The 14,474-nt window shown below is 36.4% G+C and overlaps 1 protein-coding gene across 1 annotated transcript in view; it reads right to left on the bottom strand.

Annotated features, from left to right (window-relative positions):
* The window catches only part of KCNH5 (potassium voltage-gated channel subfamily H member 5), a 302,764-nt gene that overhangs the window by 87,937 nt on the left and 200,353 nt on the right, over nt 1-14,474 (bottom strand). Inside the window, exon 8 of the mRNA XM_088025032.1 lies at nt 5,023-5,222. Coding sequence (XP_087881158.1) covers nt 5,023-5,222 — 200 coding nt within the window. The remainder of the gene's footprint in view (nt 1-5,022; nt 5,223-14,474) is intronic.

Raw genomic sequence — 14,474 nt, 5'->3', positions numbered from 1 at the left:
AGTCTTTTAAGTGCACAGGATGTTATGAGCAGCAAAGCCCAGAGGACGGATTTTGGTTATTAAATCTGAAAAGAATCTAAAGCAACTATAGCAATTAGTAGTCAACAAAATACTTTCAACTAAATGAAATTAATCTCGGTACCATTCCATATAGAAAATCTTGCCTAAGGCAAACTATCCTGATAGAAATGCTACAATCTTCACGTCAGTCCTGACTTTAATGCCACAATTTGTATTAAAGAAAGCATTATTCACATAAGGCAAGGTAAGACTGAATTACATCACAGTGATTAATTTGCTTGTGGGGTAAAGCTGAATTCAAAAAATCTATGAAACTAAGTATGTGGAAATGATAGAAGGAAATGTCAGTAATTAGGGCGAAGGTTCTTCTCTAATTAGCTGCAATGCATCATTAAGTTCTATTGTACTAGCAACTGAAGAAAATCTCACTGTTTTAGAACTAACAAGAGAAGCATTAGAACAAAGAAATTTGACTTAGTATATTTCAATCTTTTTCAGTATATACTCATAGTTAAATCTGATAACAACCAACATTAATAAAATATCTGAAAGAGACTATCAACAAAATGTGAGATAAGAAACATAGTAAGACAAAGAATTTGGCTTACTGAGGAAGTAGAATAGAGGTCTCTGACATCAAATACAGGATAATTGTTAAAATTCAGATGTTGTTTACTAAAGCTACATCCTCAAATACATTCATATTGCTAAGATTGTGAATTACAAAATTTATTTGATTACTACCATCACTCTTTCATTTCCTTTTTTCCACCCTTGTATTTTAACAAGCTCAATTTTATTCTTATTCTCAAAAAAGCCTGCAGTACACACAAATATGTGATGATAGATAGATAGATAGATAGATAGATAGATAGATAGATAGATAGAAAGCTTTATTATGAAAGGGTGCCTGGGTGGCTCAGTTGGTTAAGCGACTGCCTTCGGCTCAGGTCATGATCCTGGAGTCCCGGGATCGAGTCCCACATCGGGCTTCCTGCTCAGCAGGCAGTCTGCTTCTCCCTCTGACCCTCTTCCCTCTCATGCTTTCTCTCATTCTCTCTCTTTCTCAAATAAATAAATAAAATCTTTAAAAAAAAAAGAAAGTTTTATTATGAAAGCCATATAAACTCAAAAGTTGCTGTGCCTAGAATATACTATAAAGGGACAGACCAGTTATTTGGCTATACAATAACCCAGGTAGAACATGATAGTGACTTGAACGAGGAGGTGGCGATGGAGTGGTGAGAATTGGAAATGGAGCCAGCAGGATTTGGTGGAGGTTTTAATGTAGAGAGGTTTATCTAAGCAACTGAGGGGTGGAGTTTCCATTAACTTCATTAGGGAAGAATATCCGTGGAGCAGGTTTATGGGAGATGATGAGTTCAGCTCTGGACAGCCTTTTTTTTTTTTTTAAGATTTTATTTATTTATTTGACAGAGAGAGTGAAAGAGCACAAGCAGGGGGAGCAGCAGAGGGAGAGGAAGAAGCAGGACCCCTTCCGAGCAGGGAGCCTGATACGGGACTCGATTCCAAGATCCTGGGATTATGACCCGAGCCGAAGGCAGATGCTTAACCATCTGAGCCACCCAGTTCTGGACAGCTTCACTGGATGTGAGCAGGCAGTTGGATAGGGGAGTCTGTAGTTCAAGAACAGATCCAAATGAGTGTGTAGATTTGGGCACTGTTAGCATACATTTTTAAAGTCATAAGATTGTATGATATCACTAAAGGAGAGAATATGAACAGAAAAGGGAAGAGGCACAAGGACTTAGCTCTAGAATACACCCCAGTTTAAGATATTACCTTGATCAAACTGCTTTCAAGAAATGCCACACCAAATTACACACAAACCATAATTTTATGATAGTGTCAGTCACTATAGCTTTTGCTAAGAGTGGGCATTATCTTTGTCCATTTGACATATTAAAAATGGTCTCTTGCTGTTTCAATATTTATTTATTACAAGTTAAAATAATATTTATATATGTTTATTACTAATTTGTATTTTTGTATATTTATATAAATTAACTATGTACTTAGCTCATTTTTCTCAAGTATTCTAATTCTTATTCATTTACAAAATCACTTTACATATTAAGGTATTAACCTTTCACTTGCGATATTTGTTGCAAATACTCTATCTCATTTTCATTTTCATGGTTTTTGGTGTGAAAGATTTTACATTTTTTAGCCAAATCTATTTATCGGTTACTTTGTTATGTATTCCATTGCTTTAATATGTACAAAGATAAAGTAAACATGGTCACGTATTTTCTTTTTATTAGTTTATGGTTTCTTATTTTTTACACTTAACTCAGTCCATCTGACATTTATGTTAGGCCACATGGGAAACCCTCATTAAATATTTTCTGAAATTTTTAGCTCATTTTATAATTATATGAAATAATATATCAATTCCTTCTTTGTGATATGCCCTTTAACTTACATTCAGTTCTTATCTATAGTAATATCTAGTTCTGAGATGTTTATTCCCACTCTTTGCTCTGGCTAATAATTCTTGGGTCTATACTTCGATACTTTATTACCATATTTTAAAGTTATATGTACACTATGTAGTCAAATTACTGAATGCCTAACAAGAATGTGGCTCTTCTGCTCTGGCTGGAGTTTCTCTACTAAATCAAAAAGTTGAACGACAATTTTTGTTTTCTCTTTGTTCAGTAGAGCATATGGCGTGCTAAGAATGCATTTTTTAACGTTTTTATTTAAATTCCAGTTAGTTAAGATACAGTGTAATATTAGTTTCAGGTGTACAATGTAGTGATTCAACACTTCCATACAACACCCAGAGCTCATCATAGCAAGTGCGCTCCTTAATCCCCACCACCTGTTTCACCCATCCCCCACCCCCCTCCCCTCTGGTAACCATTGGTTTGTTCTCTATAGTTCAGAGTCTGTTTCTGTAAGAATGCGTTTTTAAATTCATCCTCATTGACTATACAATCCAAGAGAATCTCCTATAACTCTGTCCCAGGCCCAGACTTTGGCGTATATCCCTTCATTTACAGTTCTGTTACAGTTAGTTCTCACACATTTGGGTGGGGATTTTCTTAATAGACTGGGAGAAATCAATACAGGCATGGAGAGTTTGCTGCCACATTAAATTAAACTTTAGATAGGATTTATACATGCACAACAAACCTTTCATATTTGCCAGTTATTTAACTCTGCTTCCCCCTTTAGTAAAAAACTACTCTTTCCGGATTCCCCTTTCAGTTAGGAGGCACATCTGTGATTTTTTTTCTTATCCAAAAGCTAATCCACTTTAATATTTTGAATTATTTCTTTAAGAATCTTTTCATTTGAACTGACATTTTATTTTACCTTTAATATTAGCTTTCCAATCTTTTTTTCCTATTACTCCACTTTCTGTGGATACTCTACTGATCAGAAGTACATTCCTGTGACTACAGATAATGAACAAGCAAACCAAAAAAACAAAACAAAACAAACACCAAAAACAAAAACAAAAACAAAAAAATGTGGTAAATACTAGGAACCCAGAAACTGTTTCCCGGTACACTGGCATGTGGTGTGTCTGGAAGTGGACACGGCACGTAGCAGTTTCACTGAATGTGGACCTCAAAGAACATCATGCATTCGACGTCTTAAACACTGAGTCTCACCTGTATCCCTGAGGAGGATTCTCTTCCTTCTCTGGATACCCTCCCTATAACCATATATTGTTTGGCTCAGGCATATATAAACCAAATTCCACAGAATGTAGTTTGTCCTTTCCCCATCTGTAGTCAGACATTCCATTTTAATGGCCATTTAACTAGAAAATTAACACTGCAGCTTGTAAGATGTTGAAAGAGGGAGAAATCTCACCCTCTTTCATGATTCCTCGAATAATTGCTCCCACCCTCTTCCCGCCCCCCACCAAGTATCTCATCTGCACTTCCTGTGAAGGCTTCCCTCCCTCAACTCTTCCATGTCTGACCCCTAAACATCCCCTCAACCATCTGCTCCTAACAACAGCTGCTGTGGCTTAAAATTACCTCAATGAAATTCCTCCGACTGAATATCTACTTTGCTCATTTGCTCTTTCCCTTTGACAATGAAAGGTGCTTATTGAGCAGACCTTTCAGAAAAACTCCAAGCCAACATCATATGATTAAAAGAACAAATCGAATTTGTGGGAAATGGCAAGGAAAGTAATGTACTATCTGATTATCATGTCAAAATTCAGTATCTAAAAATAATCGTCTCCCATGATGCTTATAAAGAAAAAGAGCTCAAGATGGGTTTTCTCTAAAACTCGTGTGCAGGCCCCACTTGTCATCCCCCATATTGGATGTAAATCAGCTGGGTGTAGGAAGTGAGAATTTATTTATTTTTAATTTGGTTTTGTTTATTTTAAGGAGGACTTTGGGTCCTTCTTTTTAATATAAGAGAGATGGGAAAAATTAGAAGAGGTTTCATGAAAAGACAAGGAAGACATTAGAGATGTCAGATGAATGGGGAGGTGGTATCCACTTTATAGATTTGTGTAAGGAAAAGAGGAAAATGAAGAATTGTATGTTCTCCATAAACACGTGTGAGAGAGGGGAGAGATTTAAGTGGAGGACAGCATAGAAGACATATCACTTTTTTCCTTTATAAGCAAGAAAGTGTCTTTCTAAATTTTAAATGAGCAAAAAGTCAAAGAAGAAATCAAGAATAAAACTGACCAGGGAGATGGTAGCACTGTTAGTTTTAGAGGAATGCAGCAAATTATTCTGATTGGCAATGAGTGTTTTAGGGAAATGGAGCAATTAGTTGTTTTCAGAAACCACAATTTCTAAATTGATGATTAATGGTTGAGTGCTTTGCACCTTCTAAGCACTCAATACGTACTACGATTGACTGATATGTCACTTACGAAAAACAAAGTAACACAAAGCAATTATACAAGCAATACATGAGTGGGAGAGCTACAGGCATCTGAAGATCCTATTGAAATGGAAAATAAATAACAACAACAATAATATCCCATACCTTCTCTGTGTCAATGCCTTTTGACATGGACCATGTTGAGACAATATAATCCATGACTCGTTCACTAAGGCCTTTGGGGACCTGATAGAGTTTCAGAAAGTCCCGCACATTATTCAGCATCTCATGGTATCGGTTGGTGTTGGCATACATTTGCTGGAAAATTGTAGTAACATTTCCAAAAATAGTTGCATAAAGAAGAGCTGAAAGAGAAGAAATAGTGAAAATAAAACAAATATCCCAAGTGAAAAATAAATATGAATATTTATTAATCAATGAATCATTTGACAGAGATGTCTTTATAAACTTTTAGAGATTAATGCATGTTAACCCCTGAGAAGAGTGCCTGGAATTTGGTATTCACTCGGTAATTGTTACCTTCAGTCTGAGAAACATGACTTCATGAGCATGTGCCATCCTAGTCAATGTGGCAAAACATGAGACGGGCTAATCAACTTCCTGAAGAATTAGATAAGGCAGAGTTATAATTTGCCTAAGGAATTCTAGCCTTATGACTAAAGACATCCGGCTGTCTTGTCCTCCTGAATGAAGCCTAATCAATTTAAATTTTCCAGGGATTGATGATCCAGTTTAGAAATGTATGCTCTTTTTCAGCTTGTTTCTCTCAGCTTTTTGGAATACTTCTCTGCTAATAAATATTTTTAACAGAACATCAGAAATATAGGGAGTTTAAAGAATTCCATTTTTTAAATAGGGAAATAGGATTGGAATAAATAGCTAAATTAAAATTTTGCAAGTGCTTGAAAATTCCAGTTATTAAACTCATGTTTAGTATCAGGTTTAAGGACACCTGAGCGGCTCAGGTCATGATCCTGGGCTCCTGGGATCGAGCCCCACATCAGGCCCTCTGCTCAGCAGTGAGTCTGCTTCTCCCTGTGCCTCTGCACCTGTACCTTCCCCCCACCCACTGATGCTCTCTCTCTGTCTCAAATAAATAGATAAAATCTTTAAAATAATAATAATATCATGTTTAATCCCAGCATTGTAAGGTTTTTGACTCCATCATTTTAATTAAAAGTAAAGCCAACTTGCAGACCACTGTTATTTATCATCAGAGCCCTATGAATGCAGAGGGCCCCTCCCTCGACCCATAATTCACCAACTCTTCTCTCTCCAGATGTGGTCAGGCTACTAATCTTAACCTCATCTTGTAAAAACTTTTAAGAACAATTGAGTTCAGCCCAGACTCAACATGTGTCCAAACCCACCCACCCCACCCTATCCTGTGCCTTTTCCATTCCTTGCTTAGCAGTAAACTCTTTTGGAAAAGGGGCAATACTTTATTCCCCTTAATATTCATAAACACAGCATTTAGCAACCATGTACATTCCATAAGCATTTCACAAATAAGTGTAGTATCACCAGTGGCCACTTCCTTTCTCCATCCTCCAAGCATTTGAAAACTGACTCCTCTAAACTGAGTACGGTTTCATTTTGCAGCTTCATCAGCCAAATTCCGTTTGATGATAGTGGTATAAAATCAAGCTAGTAAAGCAACTTAACCTTAACCTGTTTTCAGAAATCATTCATTTTTTAAGAACAGTTGTTCTTTGAACACAACAAATTATAAATTCACAACAGAAAGCTGTGGTTTTATAAGCATTTACTCAGTTTGTTTGTTTGTTTTTTGCTGTTATTTAGGCATTTTGATGCCAGTTCAGAACAATTTTTAAGACCGAGGGTATTTTGTTAAAACTGAGCAGGAACAAGGCAACGTCCTTGGGTCCCCTCCGTCTTTGGGAGCTTTGTACTATCACTTTACTATCGCTCAATAAACCTTGCTTTGCTAAAAAACAAACAAACAAAAACAAAATTGACTAGGAACCGTAAAGAGTGTAAGACTGTTGAATCACAGATCTGTACTTCTGAAACAAATAACGCAACATATTTTAAGAAAAAAGAAAAAGAAGAAGATAGCAGGAGAGGAAGAATGAAGGGGAGTAAGTCAGAGGGGGAGACGAACCAGGAGAGATGATGGACTCTGAAAAACAAACTGAGGTTTCTGGAGGGGAGGAGGGTGGGGGGATGGGTTAGCCTGGTGATGGGTATTGAGGAGGGCACATTCTGCATGGAGCACTGGGTGTTATGAACAAACAATGAATCATGGAACACTACACCAAAACAAATTATGTAATATATGGTGATTAACATAACAATAAAAAAATTTTAAAAAAATAAAAAAAAAATAAAACAGCTTCTCCTGTTCACCCATCCCCCCCACCCACTACCTCTCTAGTAACCATCAGTTTGTTTCTTCTCTACAGTTCAAAGTCTGTTTTTTGGTTTGTCTCTTTTTTTTCTTTGTTCATTTGTTTTGTTTCCTAAATTCCACAGCTGAGTGAAATTATATGGTATTTGTCTTTCTCTGACTTATTTTACTTAGCCTTATACCCTCGGGGTCCATCCATGTTGTTGCCAATGGCAAGATGGGTCTTTAAATCTTTGAATATTTATATTTAAAAAGAAAAACAAAAAAAGTAGGTAATCACAGATTTAATATCTCCATTCCATCATTGTCGGTATCAGGAAAGACAAAGAAATGTAAACAAATTAATGGTAGATGAATCATATATCAAAATATGGAAGTTTTCATTTTCAGAAAAGAGAAATAAAGAGAATTTATGTCTTTAAAATAATGAACATTTCAGAAGTTAATGAAATAATGCTATAATCATTTTTTTGAATAGTGTTCAGCTATTATAGGTTGTCAATAAATATCACAGAGCCACCTATTATTTTGACATGTTCAGCTTGTTTGGCTCCCTAAAATGCTTGCAATATGCTATACTTGCCAAAGTGTCTTACTACTGCATTTTAGTTTAACAAATTACCCACACATTTCATCTTTTGGGGTACATTAAATATGCACACATTCTGCTCATATAAAAAGTTTAAGCACTAAAACATGAATAAAACTGCCAAAGTATTAAAAGTGTGCAGCATTAATAAATGAAGAATATAATCAACATCCCATTAAGTTTGGCATATTACAAAGATAACCACTCCGCTTTACATTTTCTCGGGAGTGTGCTGGCTTACATTGGGTAGGACTAAACAAGGTCAGAATTTAAGATAAGACATTCAATTAGGTGTATTTACATGAGAAAAAAAATTTTTTACTTTGAAATAAGTTGCAAAAAATGTGCAGAAAGTTTACATGTACCTACATGCAGCTTCTCACAGTGATGACATCTTACACAACTAAAGTCATTTATCAACACCAGAAAATTGAAAATGGCACAATACAATTAACAACACTATAGATCTTACTCATATTTCACCATTGTTTTATACACACTCATTTTTTGATATAGAATTTTATAAAATCTTATCACATATATAGATCTGTGTAATACAAAAGAGAAACTACTTCTTCCTTTTCTCAATGCTTGGGACTAGCATACATTTCAAAAACCATAGTAAGAGCAAGCAACAATGTCCCATAGCAAGCAAGAACACTGCGTCCCGCCACGGTCTGTGTTCCCAGGATAAATGCTCACATCTCTGTGTTATGTGCATTTGCCAAAATGTCTGGTTTTTTAAGTAGGCTCCATACCCAGTGTGGAGCCCAATGTGGGGCCCAAAGTCACAACCCTGAGATCAAGACCTGAGCTGAGATCAAATGTCGGATGCTTAACCCACTGAGCCACCCACGCACCTCCCAAAATGTCTATTTTTATAACCCTTATATTTGACAACAATGTGGCTATCATCAACTAATCTTTTCTTTTTTATTTAATAGTACTTTTCTAATCCCTTGGAGAACGGTGGTCCTCCCTGTCATTCTGCTGTATTTCAGGGGTCTTGTCTTCTATGCTCCCTACTGTATTTCTAGACCACAGACCAGGCTCTGGAACATAGTAAGTGTTCAAATATTTTTTTCCAGTATATTCTCACACCAAAAACCTAAGAAACGGTTTTTCAGAAACATCCTTTTTGCTAATCAAAGTCTCACTACTGGTGATAAAATAACACAGAAGGAATACACATTACTAACGTGAGTGGGAGAATAAAATATTTAGAAGCTAAGGTGACACGTGCCCTGGCTATATTAAGATAATAAATAATTTGGGAAGGCCCATTATCATTCATCGAACATGAATGCCTGTGCTTGGCCTGGCCAGTTTTATAGAGGCCTGTTACATAATTTTACCCTTTGAATGCAATGCTACATAATCAATTCACCTACTTTACTAATAATAATTTGGCTAATTTATTAAAATTTGATAAGCCTTTTTTATATGCAATCCCATAGCCTTTTAGGCTCAAGACAATTTTAGACAAGTCAAGCTTATCATAGTTAAAGTCTTGGTAATTCTGGCATACAGTTGGGTAATAATCTTATCTAAAAAGTCTTATATTTTCTTATTCACACAAAGAAATTATTTTGAAGATAATTATGTTAGATTGAAGATGGCCACAAGTCTCTGACACCTCTTCCATTGACAAGCAGGGTCTACCCCCTTCCCCTTGAATCCAGGCATACTCTATGACTGACTGATAGAATACAGTTACTATGCTCCTATGTCAGTATCTGGGCCCCGGCCTTAAGAAACTAGAAACTTCAAATTCTTTGCTGTTGGAACACTTGCTCTTGGAATGTAGTTTCCAAGTTGTGAGGGATCCCAGGCATTCTTCTAGAGAGGCCTACATGAAGAGCAATCAAGACACCTAGCCAATAGCCATAGCTGAGCTCCCAGCTAAGCACTGGCCTTAAACTGAACAATTTAAAATATTGATAATGAGAAGACACTTCTGGTAACATTTAAGGCTATACAGGTGATTCGATAATATCTTTCCTTTCTATTTCTATTTAATAATGATAGTTAAGACATGAAGGAGGACAGTCTGGGTGGCTAGTCAGTTAAGTGTCTGACTCTTGATTTCAGCTCAGGGTCATGAGATTGAGCCCCACATCACGCTTCATGCTGACTGCTTGGGATTCTCTCTTTCCCTCCGCCTCTGCCCCATTCCCCTGCACATGCGCAGACACATGCTCTCTCTCTCAAAATAAATAAATAAAATCTTTTTTAAAAATTATAAAAAATACGAAGGAAAACGTTCCATCAATCCATAACTATGTGTGGGGCGCCTGCGTGGCTCAGTCATTAAGCGTCTGCCTTCGGCTCAGGTCATGATCCAGGATCCTGGGATCGAGCTCCACATCGGGCTCCCTGCTCAGCGGGGGGGCCTGCTTCTCTCTCTCCCACTCCCCCTGCTTGTGTTCCCTCTCTCACTATATCTCTCTCTGTCAAATAAATAAAATCTTTTAAAAAAAAACTACAACTATGTGTGCAACACACAGCTTGGCAACATCAGCTAACCAGCCATGTCTGTGGCTGAGCCAACTAAGTGGATTTTCCAGACCCATTTAAGCCACCCCAACTGATACCACATGGACCAGAAATAAGTCATGCCCTCCTATCCATGCATAAATTAGATTCAAGAGTAAAATAAATGGATGTTCTTATTTTAAGCTGCTAAGTTTGGTTAGTTACACAACTAAAATAATTTAAACCTTAATAAAACAGATTGATTCTCAACAGGATAGAGAACCTGGGGAATGAGAGGGAGTGAGCTCCTTACAATGCACATCAGAGCTCAATAGTATATTTTAGGAGATACTTTTAAATATTTAATATACTTCAGGGCGCATGGGTGGCTCAGTTGGTTAAGCTTCTGCCTTCGGCTCAAGTCATGATCCCGGGGTCCTGGGATCGAGTCCCACATTAGCTCCCTGCTCGTCAGGGAGCTTACTTCTCCCTCTCCTTGCTCCCCCCACCCCGCTCATGCTCTCTTTCTCTCAAATAAATAAATAAAAATCTAAAAAAATTAATATATTTTATAGGGTATACAAATTCTAAAACACCTTTTTTATAATATATGTTTAATGTTTTCAAAAGGAGGCATAGATTAAAAGACTGAATAATGTCATTATAACTAATCACAGATTTCATTATCCATTCAACATTGTTGAATTCAGTAGATATTTATTGAACATCTATTTTATACCAGCCACTACACTAGCCAGTAAGGAAATGATCATAAAAAGACAGACGTAATTCCTGCTCTCAAGTAGTAGCACTACTTTCTATAGAAAAGTATAGTCTTTAATTCTCCCAAATCACATTCTTTGAAAGAAGGCTAATGATCTTTTCCTTTTCATAGGTTACAAAAATTCACAAATAAACGTATAGCCAGTCCAAGTATATAAACTAAATATAGTTTATTTTTCATGGTTAAATAATTTGCAAAGTCAAACAAAAATCTATGTTCAGCGAATTAACTGTAACTCAGCTTCCACTCTTAGGAGTTGCTCAAGAAAACAGATTAAGATGATGATATCTGGGTCTCTGAAGGAATTACATTCTCCAGCTGCTTCATTTTGTTTGCTCCTTAGGTCAAGCTGTATCCATTCATCTCATTAATGATTGATTTGTACTTTTTAGACTTTTTGTGACTGTTCATGATGACATCCAACATTTACTTTTCCTAATTACCGTCTTATAAATCTTGGCAAGTAAACACTAGCCTTAGAACGAGCAATTTAAAATGTTGCTATGAAAATGTATTTCTGGTAACCTTTAAACCAAGTAGGTGGTTTAACCATCATTGCCTTTCTATTTACATTCACTAAAGTCCACCTGTAATAATGATATTTAAGATGTAGAAGGAAAATGTTCCATCAATCTGTGATTGTATGGGTAGCTTCCAGCCTGTTAAAACATATGAAATGGCTCCTGTTGGTCTTAGAACAAAGTGAAGAAGCTGATCTGCAGGAACCTGTGGTTTCAAAGTCTTCCTCTCCTTCCAGCTCTCTCATAATGGCTCCTGGTTTCCCTGGATGCTCTTTTGCAATGACCCATATATGTAGGCACCCTCTAGGCATCCGCTTATGAGCAGATATTTTCTCTTTTCCAATCTTCACTTAATCTATGCCCCATTCCACCTAGTACCTGAAATGTGCCAATTATCCAGTTAGAAATGAATCTTATTACTTTATGTTAAATATTGAAAACTATTTAATATACTAGCTCTCTAAGAGATATTGGAATTTTGAAGGGAGGAATTCCAGTTAATACAATGAGTTGATTAAATCATTATTTGAATTAAATGTCAACTAGTGAGATGAGTTGGGACACAGAGGGACAATTTTTAGAACTTAGCATATTATAGCATAATATTGGACAGATTGCACCAGTTTATAGATGATCCCATGAGTACCATAACAACTGACTACATCAAATAGTCTCAATAATTACATGGCAATGATTATTGATATTATTTCCTGTATATCCTAAGAGTTGCTTAATTTTATGAAATTAATACATATAATTATAACAGAAACCTCTGTTAATCAATTACTAATATAACATCAAAGATGGACAGAAAGGGAGGGAGATGAATGGAAAGATGTAAGAGGACTGTTCATTCAGAAGAATTCCAAGAAATTTAAGTTCAAGTAAAAACAAAGAATCAAAGGATCAAAATAGCTTGATCTTCACTTTATCTTTCTGTGATAGTTATTCTATTTTTTTATGCTAAGTAAATCCATTTTCTTTTTCTTTCTAATCCAGCAAAATTCATTTGTACTCCAATAAAATTAGTACATTTACCTTGATTATATAGCTATAGAAGTTTTTGTAACTTTGATAAAGACTAGCTGGAAAATATAGAACAATGACTCTGAAATAAGAGGAATGATAATAACAGATAATAACAGATGTTCAATGAATACTGACCTCATCATTTCAAATTCATTTATTATGAGTCAAACAATAGTTCCTAAAAGGTATCAAAATATATCAGGCAACCAGAGACAACCAAACGTTAGGGTTATCTTTAGAGGCCCCCAGCTCCCTCCTAGTGCCCACCTCTTCCCTCTCTTTGATACACCTGCCACCAGCCTGAGCCCCCTTCTTACAGGGGCCTACCTCGTTGCTTAGGACATCACATCTTCCTGGTTGGTGCACTGCCCAGCTGATGCAAAGGCGAGATTGGTCACACACACACACACACACACACACACACACACACACACACACAACGGCAGAGGGAGCTATCTTGGGCACTGAACACCATCTCAGGCAAGGGCACTGTTAGATCTGCCATCCTTGGGACACTGGTCACTCTTGTTACGTTTCTCAGAAATTCTAAAGCCATCTTAGAAAGTGACAAAGGAAGGAGAAATATGAGGAGGTTTGGAAATCAAAAGGCACAGAGACAGAGATTGCTGATGATGCACAGTCACTCAGACATGCCTGAAGGGAAAGGAGATACTTTTTTTTGACATTATATTTCAAAAATCATAGTTACAAAGAAAGACTAAAACTTCAGCTGAGTACAAATGACTAAAGGAAAATAAGATATGTTCATTTCAGGTGATGCCAAGCTGGGCAAAGTTCAGCACAAACACAAAAGGAAGAATACCAACTTGGAAAAGGTAGCATGATGGACCTTTTTATTTTCTATATCTAAAAATTGCTACTGTTTTGGTTTCTAGGAACAACTGAAAGTATAAACTACATTTTATGAGTTACTTAACTAATAACATGTGCTTTTTGTACTTATATTTTGTTTCCGATATTTTTTGTCCTCTGTTAAGTTAGGAGAAGGCACATTCTCTCCTCTCTCATCTCTATTCACACACACACACACACACACACACACACACACGGAGTTTAATTATAATCTGATCTGATGAATAGATAATAATGATATAAGTTGTATTTTTCAGGATATTTATAAATTCTTATATTGTATCTTTCTTTAAAAAAAAAAACTTTAAGGGGGCGCCTAGGTGGCTCAGTCGGTTAAGCATCTGCCTTCAGCTCAGGTCATGATCCTGCAGTCCCGGGACTGAGTCCCACTTCGGGCTCCCTGCTCAGCAAGGAGTCTGCTTCTCCCTCTGACCCTCCCCCCTCTCATGCTCTCTCTCTCTCTCTCTCTCATTCTCTCTCTCTCAAATAAATAAAAAATCTTTAAAAGCAAAAGAACTTTAAAACACAAAATAAGGAAACTATAATGGTAAGATTCAGACTATAGCAGTTCAATGATTTTGATACAGGAATTTTCCTATGCCCCTCAGATTATGGAATGCCAAGATCAACCTGCTTTACCTAGTTACAAGTCCAGCGTTATGAGCTACAGGGGAAAAAAAAAGAAAGAGAGAAAATAAAGTGAGTTCATCATGGTGTAATTAAGATGAAAATGGAATTTCTTTTACTTATGGCTCTTCTCTGTTTATCTTGTACTAAATACACATTTTAGTTGCTTTTCGGTAGTCTTAGCTTTTCAGTAATGATAACTGCAACTCATTTTTGTAATCTTTAGCACCAGAATATAAAAAGAAACAGTAAGTAGAGCATAACATTAAATCACTTACTCTTTCTATGTATTTATAAAGTGGGTATTACTATTATGCTTACATTAAG

Source organism: Eumetopias jubatus, unplaced genomic scaffold (assembly GCF_037043125.1).
Source record: "Eumetopias jubatus isolate StellerSeaLion01/CBP00866 unplaced genomic scaffold, mEumJub1_p1.0 scaffold_7, whole genome shotgun sequence".
Classification (NCBI taxonomy): Eukaryota; Metazoa; Chordata; class Mammalia; order Carnivora; family Otariidae; genus Eumetopias; species Eumetopias jubatus.
This window is presented reverse-complemented; position numbering and strand designations above follow the sequence as displayed.